We start from the raw sequence: 19,057 nt of genomic DNA on the forward strand, positions 1-19,057 counted from the left end.
ACTTGAAACACAGGCAAACCAAGCACTACAAACACTACAGAATTGGGCGAAAACACATATGTTAATGATTTCACCAACCAAGACAAACTCAGCATTACTAAAAGGCTCTCTAAATATCAGACGACCGCCGCAAATAAAGATAACGGGATCCACCATTAAACTGGCAAAGCAAATAAAGTATCTAGGTATAATCCTCGATGGAAACCTGTCCTTTACACCTCACCTCATCTACCTGAGAGAGAAACTAAGGAACTATGCAGCACTTGTAGCAAGAGTATCTCGCAGGGACTGGGGACTCAACAGGAAGACCCTGTCTCTGTATTATAAAACAATATTCATCCCAGCGATCACCTATGGATCGCCAATCTGGTTCAGGAAGGCCGGAACCGCGGTCAACAGAAGACTGCTGGACACTATCCAAAGAAACATACTTCTAACTATAACTAGGGCCTGCAAAACGGTGAGCAACCACCCTCTGCAGGTCCTGGCAGGAGCTGTTCCGCTGGACCTCGAGGTGAGTAGATGTGGACTCATGTATTTACTGTCCAAGGATATGCCTGCCTCCATCTATGACTTTACTTTGGACCCAACCATCAGCCGGACGACAGAGAAACAACGAATAGTGGCTCACATGTTGAAGATTTGGCAGCACAGATGGGAGATGTCACCAAAGGGTCAATTTACAAGAAGCTTCATACCGATAGTCGCAAAAATGTACCCAAAGACCCCTCGTGGTTCTATCCTGGGCTAAATACAACCTTCCTCCTGACAGGCCACGGCCCATTTAAAGCAAAACTAAACGCACTCGGAATAATAGAAGAGTCCACATGCACCTGTGGAGAACCTGAAACCTGGCAGCATATTATGCACGACTGTGAATGCTACGAAGAACACAGAAGTACACTTATAACTGAGATTCAATACTTGCCGAAAAATCAAAAGTACCATCTACTGGATTCAGAAGATGAATACAAAGCCCTCAGCCGATTTGCACTTGACGTCTTCAATAGACGACGAACAGAAATAGCCATCCACAACGAATAGATGTCCACAAATAATAAAGGCAAACTGATAAAACATCAACACAGAGGAAAGGATCGCAAAATACTAAGGACAAACGGCGTAATATGCAGCAGAATAAATGAAACAGCATCGACCTAGGAACCAATGGGAATGGCACCAGCCAGGATGTCGCCGCTCCCAGGATGAACCCACACACCTAGAAAAGGACTAGGCCCCACCAACGAGTCATCGTTGGACTGCACTTGCTGGAGGGCACTGCAAATTGCGCTATGGTGAACTGGGTGGGGCTCCCTCTCCCAGTCCACTTTCTCTCCCCATTCCTGGTGGGGTGAGGGGATGGTCTTTCTGCCCCCTCCCCACCACACCACCCCCTCTTTTCCCTCTGGTGGGGCAAGGGCATGCCCCACTGATATACCTGGGGTCGACTTCCCTATTGACCCCATATTTCTGTCTTTTCTCCCCAGCCTTCCATCTCTCCCCCCCTACTCTACCTATATCGCCAGCGAAATGCGAATGCCCCACACAACGAAAAATTTTAAATGCCAAACTCGACACACTTGCAACCTCTTTTGGTCTAACTAGATTCAAGCGTTTATCCCTTCCCCTTTTTTTATATATATAGGTCCTAGCCACTGAAATCTCAGGAAATTAGGTGGCAGGAACTGTCAGAGTACTGATCTAAAAATACTGGTGTACCTGGTCTGCCTCCACGGGGCCAAATGTGGGCAACGTTGGGCCTCAGTAGGGGTCCAGCGGCTAAACGGCCAGATGAACAACAGAACACAACACTACACATGTACAATATCCATACACTTTTAAATCTCTGACCTTCCCAGCGAACTGGTACACCCACAATGAAAGCAACACGGAGATGGGGGGAACCCCTGGTGCCGTTAGACGCTAAATACACTTTACACTTTTGCACTAAATGCGAACAGCTCACAACCCGTTTTCTAGAAAAGCATCTGCATCATTATCTTAGGGGAGTACTTAGCAACATAGGGATCGATCTTTTTAATGGAATCAATGAAATATTTTTTTTTCATTTGGGACACGGAAAAAAATTCTACATATTGTTGAAACAGTGACAATTGAAAAAATCCAAGAATGTTCTGATTCTTACGATATATGAAGCATGGACCAGTTTACAAGAATGAATTATGGATAAATTAAAACCACATAAACATTTTCATAAGACCAGAATGACTCAGCTGTCAAACTTCAACATTTCATCCACAAGGTTAGCGCAGGAAATTCACTCCGCTGTTCACCAACTTCTAGAAGATGAAGAACCACCTCCGATCGACAAAGAAAACATCCGAACAGTTGTGAATTTGTATTTCAGATGGAAGAGAGAAACAGGAATGGATTTCGATAACTCCGAGTTACAAAATTTGATTTATACCCCAGCCAAGGTCTGCTTTTGGAAGAATATCACTGATATGAACCTGGTGGGGGATGTTTTAAAATGTTTGTACTATTGCGATCGATTTCAGGGAATTATCGAGCAAGAATTAATTTATCCTGAAGAGGTACATCGATTATGGACATGGCCGGGAAAAGACATACCCAACGACAGATCGGTGAAGGAACATCCAGTGTCCTATTACCAGCGTGTTGCCAATGCAAATAGATTGATGTTCAGTTATGGTGAGCGGTTCATCGACGTTATATGCTATAGCATGCAAGGGATCAACATACTGCTATACGGATACCGTAAGCCTGACTTAATACTTCTATTTTTGAGGCTTGGATGTCACTTAAATAAAATCACCTGTAGACATCGCTCATTAGATATAGGTTTGCAGTCTCATCTAATGAATAACATTTTCGATTTCATCAGAGAATTATTATTTGTAGACGATAGTAACCTTGGCGAGGAAGATACGCATAGATTCAAAGGAAGAGCCGTTTGTATTCGGTTTGTCCTTCGTGTTGCATCTCAGCTCCATATTCAGAAACTGGAAAATGCAATCGGTCACCTGGTGGATATTTGGCGTGAGGAAAGGCCTGATTGGGATTATTCCGTTTCCGGTGTTCTCGATAAAATGGTTAAATGGATACCAAATCTGAAAAGACGATTCCTAAATCCATCCGAGCTAACCCATCTTTGTAGGTGTGTCATCAGGCGTCTCCTGCATGACAACTGGCAGCTCCCGGATGGTATCCATAGACTCGATATTCCCCAGAACCTTTACAGATACGTTGACCTTCTAGAAGACTAGTGATTGCGATTAATATCCACTCAAGGTGACGGTTCATAGGACTGGAAGGCTGAGTAGATGATTCCACTCTAAATTTAGTGTTAAGTATGTATTTTTCTAATCGATTGTACACTACACTAATAAAGAAGAAATTAAATGTTTATTCACCCTTCTATTAATATTACTAAATGTGTCCGACTGTCTTAGAGACTTAAAAACTTTGTTAGTACTCCTGAACTAACTTGACTAAAACTTTTATTGCAATTCTCAAATAATAACACTTCAAGATTTTATTAAAATTATTTTGTACTTTAATTTTAAATGCTGTGTAATTACCATACGTGATATAAAATCTGAAATTAATGAAAAAAAAACACATTCTCTTCCGGGCGTAATTTTTGTTATATTAATTTCAAGATACATACATGGTTTGATCGAAAAGGTCAGTGACTGATCTTATAATTTTTAAATCTTGAAAGTAAACCGGCTAAACACAGTGTCATATTAGGGCTACTCTAGAATAACCTCAACTACCAGCGTGTACAGTTATTATGCTTGTAAATCTCAAGTGTTCTTTGGTCGGTTTGACAATTTTGTTGCACGAAAAAGCTGAATTTCGTAGAGGGAGAGCCCTTGCTGTCCTCGCCTGAGACCGACCAACTCAACTACAGAGTGAAAAAAATACAATAAAAGTTCCTCGTGTCATTGAGAGGGATTCCAACTTGCATCCTTTTCACCCTGTATGGAGAGGACTGACTGAGAAAACGAAAACGATTGAGTAGATTCAACAAATCCAATCAAACCGGTGAACTGCCTAAATGCATCTATAAAAGATTATCGAAAATATTTTATTGTGAACAATGTCGCCGGAGGCAAATTCATATAATAGGCAGCCTTGTGTGCAAATTCTGAGTATCCAATAGAAATCGATCTACTATCTGACAGAGCTGCACATTATACAAATTATTCATGCATATAAAATCACGGGTTGTGATCATATCACTTCTTTCCCATTTTTTGGCTTGCTCAGTGGGACAGCCATATCTCCAGTACTCAGGATGGTAAGTCATCGTCGTTTAGATGATTCTTTGAGATGGCAGACCGTTGGACGAATTGAAGCTAGGCAATCTAATCGCAAATGGAGGTGGCACTTAGATTCAATGTGTCACGCAGTGTCATATCGGCACTATGTAAGCAATTTTAGGAGACAGGACCCATTACAAGAAGAGTGGCCAAGGCCGCCCAAGTGCTACATCAACCACAACAGACCGCTCTTTGGCTCTACCAGCAAGACGGAGCCCTACTATCCTGTCATCAACTGTCTCTTGAGGTTGCTGCGGCCACAGATGAAAACATTTCCACCGGACTATGTTAAGAAGACTCAATTCAAATGGACTCTACTCAAGGAAGTCAGTGCTTTGTATCCCATTAATCCCGTGTGATTTAGAGCTCTAACAAATTGAGGTACAGTTCTAGTCTCTGACGAGTCACGGTTTAGCCTACAAACAGATTCTAGACGTTATTTCATCTGGAGACAACGAGAAATGTGGTACCATCCCTCTAACATCAGAGAAACGGACACTTACGGTGGAGGCAGTGTTCTCGTGTGAGTTGGAATAATGATCAACGGCTGCACACCTCTTCATTTTTGTAAATATTGTAAACACATTTGTTTGTAAATTGCATGTGTTCTGAGGTCGATTTTCTGTTTTCTGTAAGAAAAATCCGAGTTTCTTGAAGAAAAAAAACATACTGCCTCTCCTGAGACCGACTAACTCAGCCACGTTGTGAAATTACGTTAATAGCTCATTAAATGTTTATTGCGTTTCAATTTCATATTATTTGTTACTTGTTTGGTATAATTGCTCTACCTAGCGCTGCTTTCGATATGGTTTGCTCCAACAAACGTATACAATGTAAGTACAAAGTAGCATCTTCAGGCGTTTAAACTGACTTCTTTCTTCATGAAAATAAACGAGATATGGCAATGAAGAGAAATACCACCAGAGGCGCTGCTTTAGGAAAAACAGAAATAGCAATATCCCTGCACAATCAACCTGAGTGATGCACGATTACATCGTTGTATTTTTAATCCCCATATTTACATATCGGAATGAAATGCATATTTCTTTCCGTATCAGTTACTTCATTTGTGTCCAATTTCAGTTCGATTTTCAAAAGAGAAATGCGTGAACTCTATTAGATCTCAAATGTTGTCCAATAGTGTAAAGGATGGGCTATGGATTGGCGCTTTTCCAGACCATCATGAACACAGACATATACTGTAATGACGTTTAGTGGACTTAGCAGCCTTGGCACTTACTCAGAAAACCAACTTAGCCAAATCCGATCAGCCAGATGGACAAACTGATCCACCACCTTGAAGTCAAAGCAACTCTTCTGCTTCCTGAACACAAGGACGTACTTTTATGGACGAAGTTATTGGACCAATGAATCGTACGCACATCTCCTTTATAACTTTGTTGGTTTCTTCAAGGACTAGGTAAATTCGGAAGTTTTTGTTTTTTCTTTTTTTACCAGCATAACGGAACATGTTCAATGCACGCCTTCCTCCTCACACCAGTTGGAAAAGACCTCAGTTCGAGTCCCGTCAATGACGTAAGGAATTTTATGGGTCTTTTTACAACGTGGCTGAGTTAATCGAATTTCCTGGACGAAAAACTCTGGTTTTTCGTCCAGGAAACAGAAAATCGGCAGAACACATTAAATTTACAGAGAATGTAGATGGAGCAATATAGCCTTAGTCGCTCATGCTCCTAAAATCCTACAACAACAACAGCAATCAGTGTCCAACTCAGAGTTATCTCGCCAAAGGAGATTTATAAACTTCCAGGGTGGATCGTACCCAGGGAAAATCCACTAAGATCGTTCTCAGTGGAAAATCCACTGGGATCGTTCTCAGCTGAAAATCCACTGGGATCGTTCTCAGCTGAAAATCCACTGGGATCGTTCTCAGCTGAAAACGATTTCCCTCTCTCTCTCTCCCCTTGTCCTTTCTGTACATTTCGATTCGACACTGATTATAGGAGCTGCCGAGCACTGTTTATATTTGTGACGCGTCGAATTTCTTTCGCTACTCTTATTTCGTATTTGAAATGGTTCACGTTTCAGTATCAGATGTTGTACTGATGATCCGCGATGGCGGCTGAACTTCAACCGCTTCCATTATCAAATTGACTGTTGAGAGATGGAATGTAGCGATACGAGTTTGCTTGATCTGTTTTGTTATTTATTACTCGATATCGTATAACCCTCCTGAAACTTTAGATAATTTTGTTTTTCAAATATGTTCTTTTTTTTTCAAATTTTTTCTCTCAAATAGTTGGTATTTTGATGTCAATCTCAGTCCTCGCGTGTAGCAGTGGTTATAATCACTGTCTTCTCACACCGCGTGAAAAAGGACTGTATTCGAATACCGCCAATCACGTGAGGAATTTTAAAGGCCATTTTTTCACATGGCTGAGTTAATCAGGCGAGGATAGAAAACGTTTTATTCCCGAAATCCCATTTTTTATTTATTTATTTATTTATTTTTCGATCAGCGTGGTTGTTGTGGTAACAGGATTTTATGAGCATCAGCAGCTAAAATCATATTGCTCCGTGTACACCGTCTGTAAACTGCATGTGTTCTGTGGTCGATTTTCTGTTTCCTAGACGAAAAACCCGAGTTTCCGGTAGAAAAAACCATGCAACCCTCGCCTGAGACCGAGTAACTCAGTCCTGTTGTGACAAAGACCCATAAAAATTCCTCACGTCATCGACTGAACTCGAACTCAGGTCTTTTCCAACCGATATGAGAGGACGGCGGTTCTACCAACTGTACTATCCACGAGGGCTTTCGATCAGCAAATCAGGAAAAACCAACCAGAACACATGCAATTTGCAGATAACGCACGTGGATGAATGATGTTTTTTCGGGTAACTCTAATATGAAATATTTTATTTGTTAATTATATTTTTTTATGCAATATATATATATATATATATCTTGTAGCAATGTGAAAGCGCCTATTAGAATCAGTTTGTCCGTCTGGCTGAAGACTTGATAAGTTTTTTTTTTTTTTTTTTTTGAGTAAGCGTCAAGGATGTTCAGGTCACGAAGCGTGAGTGTATGTCGTAGCTCATGGACTGGAGAGGTGCCAATCCACGAGGCTCCTCTACTAGCATTCCCCATTCCACACTTGAAATTCTGATCATGAAGGCATTCGTGATCAGAATTTCCTGAATTGCAAATTTCAAACTGTGGAAAAAGTTTCAAATCATTATTACCTTGGGTTATGGATACAGTCTTAGTTCGGCAATTCATATAACAAATTTGTATTAGAAAATAAGGTTTTTTGTGTACTTGAATAGGTGTTTATGGGATTGCATAGATGTTTATGGCTTTAACTGTGCTCCCTCGGTTCAGCTTTGTTTTGGGCAGACTTCTGAGTCTCTGATAGTATTTTTCGGTCAGGCGGGCCTTATCTCCTTGTGCTTTAAATGCTGAGCCTGCATCATCCCCAGGTATTTGTGGGTCTCTTCCCCTCTCATGGCTTCGATCTCTTTACCAGTCTGTAGCTGGTAGTTTCGGCTGACTAATTTCCCCTGATGCAATCCGTGGACCTTGTATTTGTCTAGATAAAATACCATCATGATATCATTGCTGAATCCGTTCGTGATCGTGATCCGGAGTAGTTACTGGAGTTTCTTCTCGGTTGCCCTGTAGAGCTTGATGTCATCCACGTACATCAGGTGGGAGAGAGTGTACAGGTTTTTTCTTCCTTCTTTCCATGAGGTTATATCCATACTTGCTGTTGTTGAGCATGGTGGATAGTGGGTTAAGTGCTAGACAGAACCACAGTGGGTAGGCTCGGGCATCTCCCTAAAAGATTCCTCTCCTGATGGGGATCGGTCTGGTTGTGATATTCTCGATTTTGATGGTGGTACTCGATTTCGCTGTTGTTTTGACACTGTAGATCTTCAGCGTCTCGATTAGCCAGTTTAGGCACGGAGTCGAAGGCCTTGCGGTAATCAATGTAGGCCGTGTACAGGTTGCGTAGCTTCTTGTAGGCTTGCTCTATAACTGAATAGCTTGATAAACTATATTATTAATTTCACGTGGTATATGATGGTATTAGATATAGTAATAATCTTAATGGAAAATAACCACGTAACGTCCCTCCCCAACTATATTCTTTAAGGAACTTTAATTAACCCCCTTAATTTTTAACCACTGAGTGACTACTGACTCTTTACTAGTGGGGAGTTACGGATATCAATGTAAATTAACAAAGTATTAAGTTCGTGTATCAATTCAGGCCCTCGGGTTTTCAAGACAACTATTGATAAATGCTCTTGGATATTTTTCGAAACAAATATTCCATTTTTTTAAATTAGTTCACGTGATTCGGTTCTTCTCTCCTCATAAGCAAAAGTACAAAAGGTTATAAACTCTCGTTATAGCACTCCCCCTTATAGCGCTGTCCCGCTTTTAGTGCTCTTTTTCTTCTGATCCAAAGATCTGCTTCGAAATATTTAATGTAATACCTTCCTGACAATAGATGGCACCACGGCAAAATGAACTATTTAATATAATACATTTCTGACAATAGATGGCACCATTATGTTTGATAATGGTGCCATCTATTGTCAGATGGCACCATTATCAAACATAATATTTGATAGCATATTGCAGTACAGTATGTCATTAATCTCCGTGTTTGTGATGCCACCCAATTGGTATGATATCAACGTCGTTAATAAATATTGAAAACGATAAGGGGGGCAGCGGTGAACCCTAAGGAAATCCACTAATAATATTATTCCATGAGGAGCAATGATCATTGATAACCATTGTTGATCGTTGATAGCCTAATTCTTCTCAACCATCCGTTTATCCATAGTAGTAACTTGCCCTTAAAGCAACATCTCTCTAATTTGTATACAGCATTTTTACATGTTGTGTTCAGTCAAACGCTATTCAGAAAATCTAAGTATAAAATGGTCAGAATCACTTTTTTGCATCCAGTTTCTTTGTTACTGCATCATAGTATCCGACCAGATTCGTCAGACAAGATATACTGCTAAAGAATTCTAATAACTGTTCAACAGTTATTAGATCATTGATTCCGATGCAAGCCATCGGAATCAATGATCTAATCATCGGAATAACCTGTGACAAAACTAAAGCAGATCTTTCTGCGACCTTTTTCTCCTCCTTTTCCGAGAAAACTAGGAAATGCAGCTCTATTTCCTTTGCAGCTTCGAGGAAAACTAAGACTTTAGTTAATGAATATTACATCAAGGAGATGCCGATTTCCAGAGTTGACGAAGTTAAAGATCTGGGAGTTACTTTTACCGCTACATGTGAGTTTGATAAACATGTTAGGAATATATTAAACCAAGCGAAAAAACAAATTGGCTTCATTAAACGGCAGACGTACAGATTTCAAGATCCTCAGTTCTCTGTGCTCCTATTCAAGACAACTGTACTCCCTATAGTGGAGTTTGCTTCTCCTATATGGAACCCACACTATGCATACTTGATACAGCAAATAGAATCGCTCCAGATGAAATTTATCCACTATCTTTCCAGACGTAACCCCATGTTTTACCACAGAATCTTCTACCGGAATCTCTGTTCCTACTTCAAGCTTCAATCTCTGGAAACTCGGCGAACTGTTCTTAATTTAAAACTGTTGTACCTCATCATCGCTGGTTCAACCTACCTGCCGGATCTTCTGTGCCACATTAACCTTCACGCTCCAGCGGTGGCTACTAGACAGAAGACTCCATTCCACATCGGTAATTCTAGATTAGAAATATCCAGGAACTCCTTCTTCAAAAGAACATTGGCACTCATGAACAAGTTTGACTTGGATATGGCTGTGAACAAGAAACAGTTTCACAGAACTATTTGGAGTAGGCTGATTGATTGACGGATGAGTTCTGGGCTAAAGATGTCCTCATTAATTCGTGTGTGTGTGTGTGTGTGTGTGTGATGATGATGATGTTTCCTGCAGCAAACTGCTTTCTGCGAGTTTTCATAGCGCTGGACTTGACGTCATGAATATCTTTTTATTTTCGTGAATTGGACTTTTTCCGTTTGAATTAACTTTCATTGTACAAAGTGTATTAGTCTACCATTTATTATGTTTTGTACAACCTTTGCTCTGTTATACACTTTAACTGGGCGAATGTCTGTTGTGTATATTATATGTTAAAAGTAAAATAAAATAAAATATCCAGGCTGTGATTGCCGTATAACTACGTAGCTATCAATACGGCCATGCATTAAGTCCTTTAACAAGTGGCGCCATTATTTTCTCTGAAACAAAAGTCAAGCTAACAGGTCTTAATTGTTCATTTCATCCTTTGAGTCCCCTTTTTGAAATGGGGATACATTGGCACATCTCCAGTCCATCGGGACCCCCTGAATCCAACGATGATCTCATAATTATGGGTAAAGATTTGCTTACCTCTTTTGTTGCTTCTTTTAATATAATTGGACAATTCCAGCAGCTTAAAGAGCCTTATTTACTTTTAACTTCGACACTTCCTCTTCCACAGTTGGTTCTTTGGAAAACTTTGCTTCCTGTTTTGGCATCCTTGGCCAAAGGCTTTCTGGATAATTTATAATCCTCCCATGCATTTTTTCTCTGCCACTAGTTTAATCAGCTCAATTGACATCTATTTAGATCTAAACCTTGAGAAATATCTCACATAGAGAGCATAGTAGCTTCTAGGATTACTTCCTGAACAATTCTCATTTAGAATTTGCAGTTGTTAGAAACAACTGGTACCATTAGACTTTAAACACCGTTTACGACCATTGTAGTCATCTTATGAATACAAAAATCCCTTCCCTTTGCCAATGACAGCTGTTATATCTTTAAGAAAATCCCACATCAAATACACTATGATTTCTACTACTTAATGTTCCTTTAACTGAATATTCTTAATTTAACATCTGCCTGAATTTGATAAGGTTCTGGGAACCGTATTGTTGCTTTGAAACAGCTTTTGATAATAACATAACTTCCCTACCTCCTTCGACCCCCATCCCTATCTCTTCTAAATACTCACCAAGGTGAAATTCATCATCTCCTATCTCCTCCGGATGGCACCATGTTTCAGTTATTCTTACGATATTAGCCTTAACTGGTCACTTGAAGCTCAAGTTCGTCCATTTTATTTACACAATAAGGGACCTATTATAGTAATACACCTCAATCAGATCACCTGCGCGGTGATCTGATTGAGGTGTATAAGGCTTTGAATGGGTTGAGCACGCTGAATTCTGATGGCATCCTTCCACTTGTTCAGATTACGAACCTAAGGGGGTATCAATTCAAATTAAGAAAGGACAGATGTAGAATAGATGTGCGGAAATTTGCCTTTAGCCAGCGGGTGGTTAATTTCTGGAACAAACTTTCATCTGTCGTTGTGGAAGTTGATGGGTTGAATAAATTTGAGGAACTGGACAGGCATTTGGAGGGAATGGTGTGATTTTTTTTTGGCTGATACTGCATAATACACTTGTTTTCTTGAATCACATTCCACTACTACTACTACGTCCCTTATTTTTCTGATATCGTTATTTATACTGATATATAAAGCTATTGATCAAGTTTAACATAAACTAGCGAAATATATTGAGAAATTTTAATATTTTTAGTAGAAAATATGTTTCGTGTTATAATCATAGAACAATTTTACTTACTGTATGTACTTAAATATGTCAAATTGTATAATGTTTGTTTACATATTGCATACTTCTACTCTTTCTAAAGTAATGGAGAAATCTATTAACAGCCAATTCTTAAACTATCTATAAACCTTCCATCTGATCAATGATCTCCAGTATAGATTCCATCAGTGTCGATCCACTGGTGATATTCTGGCTTATGTTACCTATCTATGGACAAATTCAATCGAAACGTTTGGTGAAACTAAAGCAGTTGCTCTTGACATTTCAAAGGATTTTGATAGTATTTGGCATAAAAGTCTTCTAAACAAGCTTCCATCTTATGGTTTCTCAACTTTTTTTTTGTAGTTGAGTATCCAGTTTTCTCTCTGATCGCTCACTGAGAGTGATGGTAGATGGCTCTCTGTCTTGTGAATTTTCCACTTATGCTGGTGTCCCCCAAGGTTCAGTTCTTTCCGCCACTCTTTTCCTCTTGTATATTAATGGCCTTCTTCCATTGACTGGAAATACTGTCCAGATTTTGTCGATGACAGCACATTGCATTCCACCTTCCAGTTTGAGAAAACTTGCCCTGCTCAAACAACTTCTCGAATATCCATTACTAATTCCTTAAATGCTGATCTCTGGGTAATTCTCCAGTGGGGCAGAGATATCTTAGTTGACTTCAAGCCTTTTAAAATTGTCTTGTCGTATATCTCACAAAAAGGATTCTTCTCTCCTAAGCTTATCGTCGATGACACTCAGATTTCTAGACAAGATCACATTAGGGATTACTCTGACTTCTAAGCTCTCTTGGCAATAAGTAAATTTCAAATATAAAATTCCAAAAGAGGGTAGTTAAGTTAATTAATGACTCATCTCTAACAAAGTCTCTCTACTCTCTGTCTTATAGACGTTCTGTTTCTGCTGCATGCCTTTTCTGTAGATATTTCCATGGGAATTGTCCTTCTGAATTGGCCTTTATAATTCTATTTGGCCTCTCTCTATAGCTTCCCTCTTCAAACCACTCCGAAACACATGCTGCAACCAGTCAGCATCCTTTTACTGTCCAGCTTAAAACTCACAGGACCAACTTTTCTTCTTCCTCATTTATTCCTTCAACTTCCGTTGTCAGGAACAACGTCCCTTCATACGTATTTCCTGAAAATTACAATATACAGAAATTCGTATGTAATAGCAAAGAGTATCTTCTTTCATCTTCTCAACCTTTAACCCATGCACGGTACTAAAGGTTCTAAACCTCTCGTGCTTAGGGTTCCATAAAATAAAAAAAAAACTTGAAATATAAGTAGAAAAATTATCTTTAAATTGTGCATAAATGTCATGTATATTAATCTAAAAAAAATTATATTTTACTATATAGAGTAATAACCTACATTCATCCCTACCTCTGGATAACTGCGAATGGGTATTTCTTTGAAAATAAAAATTGATTTTGAAAATAACGTCCCATCCTTGTAACTGCAATTAGTTTTATTAATGTCCAGTCCGTCCAATGAAATAAATATTCAGTCAAGTAGAGTAATACAAGATTTGGACATGGAGGAAGGTGACAGTAAGTTACTTGATATAGATATAGAACGCTGGAGATACTTAAATTTCTCAGCTGTAATGTGAAACAAGACCATTAGGGTTAATCTAGCGTGATTTGATATGGGATATCCAATACAAAAGCCGAAGTGGTCTCCTCTTGATACGTTCGGATTCTACAACAGCCTCACAGCCTCACAATATGATCCGAACAAGATAGTCTAGAATTTAAAGTTCTGGATAAAGGAATTTTTCCCCATTAAAAATGGGTTGTTTTTCTGTATTCAGGCGGTTAAATTCTCAGTTTGAAGTACTGAGAAATTTTTGATGCATTTATGGAGAGTTGTTATTATAAAATTATTTAAAAGAACTATTAAAAATGTATAAAATAAATATTCAACGGTTTGATGGTAAAATTTTATGACCAGTCCTAATGATATGCGTTGATAAGAACGTCTCATTTAAAATTTGCAAATAATTTTAAAAATATAGACATCTATAAGATGATCTAGCCATCGTGCCACAAATATTTCTAATAATAGTGAATTGGTTTGTCAAATAGATGCTTATATTAGCGGAAGAATCCACTATGGGTGGCATTCTTTTAGTTTTAATTTCAAGAGATTTTTACTCTCAATATATAGTATGTGTAAAAAAAAATTGCCATTGAAGGTAACAAGAATCAATCCTCACTATTAAACAACATTGTTCAAAAAAGTATTGTTGAAAATATTCTCATTAACCAACCAAAGTATTGTTTCACGAAAACTTAAAAATCAAAATGAATCGGCTTCCAAATTGCCCAATTTCCTCCACAAATTTTGAAGACAAATTCCGGGCAGTTATTGGCGCTCTTCTGAATTCGTCAGAAGACAACGAAGAATTACTAACGGGCACAGAGACTGTTGAACAAAACATCCGAATTGCTATAAATTTGTATAACAGGTGGAAGAATGAAAATCGTGACCGATTCATTGTCTCTGAATTTAAAATTTTGATTTACATTCCTGCTAAGGTATGCTTTTGGAACAACGTTAGTGATCTGAATCTTGTGGGGGAAATTCTGATGTGTTTGTATTACTGCGACCATTTTGAAGGACTTATCAATCTTGATTTAAAATATCCCGAAGAAATAGATCTGGTATGGGCACTGCCTGGAATAAATATACAGAACGGAGTGATAGAACGAGAGTCGCGCTGGTCATATTTCCATCGCGCTGCAAATGCAAACAGGTTGGTGTTCAGATTCGATTACCGATTTCTTGATGTGCTCTGTGAACGGATGCGAGGTTTTTTCATCTACAGCATCGCCCCTTTTCAACCAGATCTCATACTGCTGTTCCTCAGACTTGGGTGTGATCCAAAGACGTTTAGGCCTCATTCCTTCACTTTACAAAGTCGTTTGTGGCAGAACATACTGGAGAGTATGGAATGGCACATTCTTAATGGGGAGGCTGGTTCCGAAGAGGACCAGAATCGTTTGCAAGAAAGATCCACTTGCGTTCGATTTCTTCTACGAGTTATCCCTCAACTCGACCTCTTAACTTTACGTAATGTCATCTCTCGTAATTTCCTCTTTTTTTGGGAGGAATTAAGACCCGGTTGGGACTTTTCTGCTCTTTCTATACTTGATAAGTTGGACAAGTGGACTCCCTTGCTGAAACAGCGATGCCTGAATCCATCCGAACTTACCCACCTCTGTAGGTGTGTCATCAGACGTGTCCTGCACGATAATTGGCAGCTTCCAGATGGTATCTGGAGACTTCCGCTTCCTCCGCGTATTCTTAGATATGTAGATCTTCTAGAGGACTAAGGGATGCACGATCAAGGTAATGTGCAATTGAATAGCTGAATCCCTTTGGAAATTTAGCGTTACGTGCATATTTTCCTATCATCAGTTGTATGTCGCACTAATAAAGAGATATTGATATCAGCATTATTATGTGTCTAAAAAAGAACTAAATAATAGAGGGGGTTGAGTTAATTTAATTGCAGCAGCAAACTACAAGAAAAAAAATTGTTGTAATTGGCCTCTCACCGTATATGCTGTTAGTTTGCCCTTACAAGCGACAGACATCAGAAAATAAATACGAAAAACACAATACCACAACAAAGTCCACAAGGTTAAATGGACGCGCACACACACACCCTATTGTATTACTTGTGTTTGAGATCGACACGCGTATAAAGAGATATCAGATGTGGTGGCAATTTCTACCTTTATTTTTAGACTTTTCATCCAAATATGCAATTAACACTAGATTTCGGAATTACTGTGTAAGAGGGATGTTCAAAAAGTAGTGGCAACACTATGTACCGTCGCGATTCTGATGTTATAACCCAAAACCACGTAGCTTTAGTTATTTTGTATATGGGCGTGTAGTGAGTTTCTGAGTCATTACTACTTCCATGCGAATACACACGCACTGCATTTTCTGTGCAGATAAATAAGGCTAAATGGAATAATTAAATAACATAACACTGCAGCTTGCACCAGATGCAAAAAAAAATTCCTATTTCTATTTCAGCTTTAGGTTATATGTATAATCTTAGCTTTTGGTTGGTTGTATATAAGTTGTACTAAGTACGATTTATCAGTGAAAGAACCATCTTCAAACTTTCACAAAGTCATAATGCCTGTACTATCGGTATTTCAAACGATACCGTTTATAAGCTGACAGGTTTTGTATAAGATACAGATACAGCTTATAAACGGTATAAACGATACCGTTTATAAGCTGTATCTGTTTTAATTAGATGACTCATGAATGAGAAAACATACCTGATCTGTTCCTTCCGTATGATATTACAGACAAAGATTAAGATGTATCCTAGTACTGTTAATCCGCATTTGATCTCTTGAGGGAAGTTAAACAGTCATCCTTATCTCTTTGGCATTATCCCATGTAGAGAGAGAAACATGGATCATATCAATAGAAGCAGTCACTCAGAAGGGCGACTTCTAGCTGTTTTTGAAGACAGTAATAAAGATTCCAGCACCTCATACGCAAGGCCCAAAGTAATGGCTTTGCTTAACACCCAGTACCACTCTACCCTCGTATAGTCCGGAGAAGCGCTTTATCTCCAGAATCAGTGAGATTCTAGCAACACTACCATGTACTACTTTTCATAAAGTACGTGTGGTTATATTTCAAGTATTAATTGGTAGAAATGAAGAAAGTCAAAATCAGGTCAGGATAATCAGTTTTCTCCTACTTGCAATATGGGCAACAAGAAAAGTAATTTATGCCTTTTGTTTTTCAGTTGTAAACTAGTATTTACATAAATAAATATAGTTACAAGGAGAGGCTTTCATAGATTTAGATTGTTATGTGGTGCTATATGTAGATTTATGAACATGTGCCTTGTCATGGCATGACAAAGCTTCCGTTCTTCAAATATCTTTCGCTCTATGCAAGTCTTTCGAAAGTATGAATTATGTGGTTACGTATGAAAGGAGACGGTAGAGTTGTATACAGCAACAGTTTTGTAAGTATATGAATGGGAAAGTGGTTTCAGTGAAATGGAGAAGTGTAGGTGCGTGCTGCAGGTGCTCTAGGCCGTTTACGAACAACAGCCGTTTGTTGATCCCTCTACAGTTAAATTTATTAAAGGATAAATCAATAAACGGATTTAAAACGATTAATTAAAGAAAGTTATTTCTTAAATTATTTCTAATTTCCTTGCTACGAGTAATTATTTATTTATCTACTTGTAATGATAGTTTTTACTCGAAAAGCATATAAATATAATGAATGAACAAATTAATAAAAATATAGCTTAATAAAATAGATTTTAAAAACCCATCTAATCAATACACATTAATAAAACTCCTACATTTTAAGAAATTATTCTCTGTACAGATGCGTGGGAAACACGGTGGGTAGAATAGCCGTCCTCTCCACACCGGGTGGAAAAGACCTGAGTTCCAGTCCCGTCAATATCGGGTGGAATTTTTATGGGCCCTTTTCACAACTTAGCTGAGTTAGTCGGTCTCAGGCGAGAGTAGCATGGTTTTTTCTCCCAGAAACTCTGGTTTTTCGTCCAGCAAACAGAAAGTCGACCACAGAACACATGCAATTTACAGATAAGCAAAACCCAACTAAAACAACTGCAGAGATTCTATAATTTTCTACAGAGGAAAACACATCTCGCTAGCAGAAAAAGCAAAGAGTATGTTCTAGAGAAGTAATCAAGAAATGTTTAATCCAGTCCAGTTTAAAAATTAATAATAAAGTAAAAATTTCCACATTCTTGTTCTTCGAAATTTATTAGGATTTATTAGTATTGTTTAGAAAAATGGTTACACGCAACAAAGCGTCCAATCTGAAGAATGAACTTCATCATGCAATAATGATCAACGAATCCGGTGTAGTTTACAAGTACAAAATGGATCAGCTACAAAACTGTCGCATTCATTCCCAAAATTTGTACCAGGAAATATGTTCGGCGGTCGATCTATTGCTAAACTCTCCACAGGAGGATGAAAAATTGCGGATTGATGAACAAAGCATTCTCTCCGTTGTGGATTTATATAAAATATGGGAAAATGAACAAGTCGATGACTTTGAATATAAAATTCTGATTTACGCTCCTGCTAAGGTGTGCTTTTGGACAGATGTTAGGAATATGAGTCTGGTGCAGGATGTTCTAATGTGCTTATACCGCTGCGATCGTTTTCAAGGAATTGTCGACCAAGAGCGAAGGTATCCTGAAGAAATCATCCCCTTATGGGCATGGCCTGGGAGAGATAATCCTAATAAAAGAACAGTGCAGGAGTCCCCCGTGTCCTATTTTCATCGTGCTGCCAATGTAAACAGGTTGGTCTTTGATTTTGGTGAACCTTTTATTGATGCAGTTTGTCACCGCATGTCTGACTTCTATGGCTTTAGTATAGGCTGGTATAATCCTAATCTATTACTGCTATTGCTGAGACTTGGATGTAACATAAATCCAAAAAGATTTAAGTGCTACTCGTTAAATTTACAAACTCGTTTGTGGTACCATATTTTGGCCTGCATTGAGGGGATCATCCTCGGCGAACTTAACAATCCAACTGAAGAACAGGAGAAACATTTTCAGAAGAAGACTTTGTCTGTTAAATTTCTACTTCGTATCGTCCCTCAACTTGACGTCAAAACCCTACAAAATATCATTACTCACCGATTCTTTCCTTGGTGGAACGACAAAATACCCTGTTGGGATTTCTCTACCACGAAGGTCTTTGATATGACTCTTAAATGGATCCCATTGCTGAAACAACGATGTTGCAGTCCATCTGAGCTAACCCATCTTTGTAGGTGTGCCATCAGACGAGCCCTGCAGGAAAACTGGCAGCTTCCAGATGGTATCTACAGACTTCCACTCCCTTTGAGTGTTCGCAGATACATTGATCTTCAAGAGGATTGAACACTGCTAATCCATTTCTAGTCCAACTGATAATCCAACTATGCGGGTGTGGTAGCTGATTCCATTTCTAAATTTCAGATCTGAATTAAAGAGAAGTTGCAATTTCTCCAAATGTCCTTACAGCTTTAATAACAAGCACTTTTGTAATCTGTATATCATCATCTTAATGGATACCATTATT

The 19,057-nt window shown here is 38.7% G+C and overlaps 3 protein-coding genes across 3 annotated transcripts in view; 2 read left to right on the forward strand and 1 right to left on the reverse strand.

The window, feature by feature from the left end:
* Positions 1-16,353, reverse strand: part of LOC150090320 (chorion peroxidase-like) — a 73,550-nt gene extending 57,197 nt beyond the window's left edge. Inside the window, exon 1 of the mRNA XM_090369077.1 lies at positions 16,250-16,353. The gene's annotated coding sequence lies outside the window, so the exon portion shown is untranslated. The remainder of the gene's footprint in view (positions 1-16,249) is intronic.
* Positions 2,226-3,248, forward strand: LOC150090322 (uncharacterized). Its single transcript, XM_090390266.1, has one exon. It carries the CDS (start codon positions 2,226-2,228, stop codon positions 3,246-3,248), a length of 1,023 nt encoding a protein of 340 aa, XP_090246392.1.
* Positions 14,249-15,280, forward strand: LOC150090323 (uncharacterized). Its single transcript, XM_090390267.1, has one exon. The coding sequence runs from the start codon at positions 14,249-14,251 to the stop codon at positions 15,278-15,280; it is 1,032 nt and encodes a 343-aa protein (XP_090246393.1).
* Positions 16,354-19,057: the final 2,704 nt, after the last annotated feature.

This window comes from Mastigoproctus giganteus, chromosome 2, assembly GCF_048544385.1.
Source record: "Mastigoproctus giganteus isolate SK-2022 chromosome 2, ASM4854438v1, whole genome shotgun sequence".
NCBI lineage: Eukaryota > Metazoa > Arthropoda > Arachnida > Uropygi > Thelyphonidae > Mastigoproctus > Mastigoproctus giganteus.

Bases quoted from the DNA above. Each gene is read 5' to 3' on its own strand.
- LOC150090322 (XM_090390266.1), top strand. From the start codon at position 2,226: ATGACTCAGCTGTCAAACTTCAACATTTCATCCACAAGGTTAGCGCAG.
- LOC150090323 (XM_090390267.1), top strand. From the start codon at position 14,249: ATGAATCGGCTTCCAAATTGCCCAATTTCCTCCACAAATTTTGAAGAC.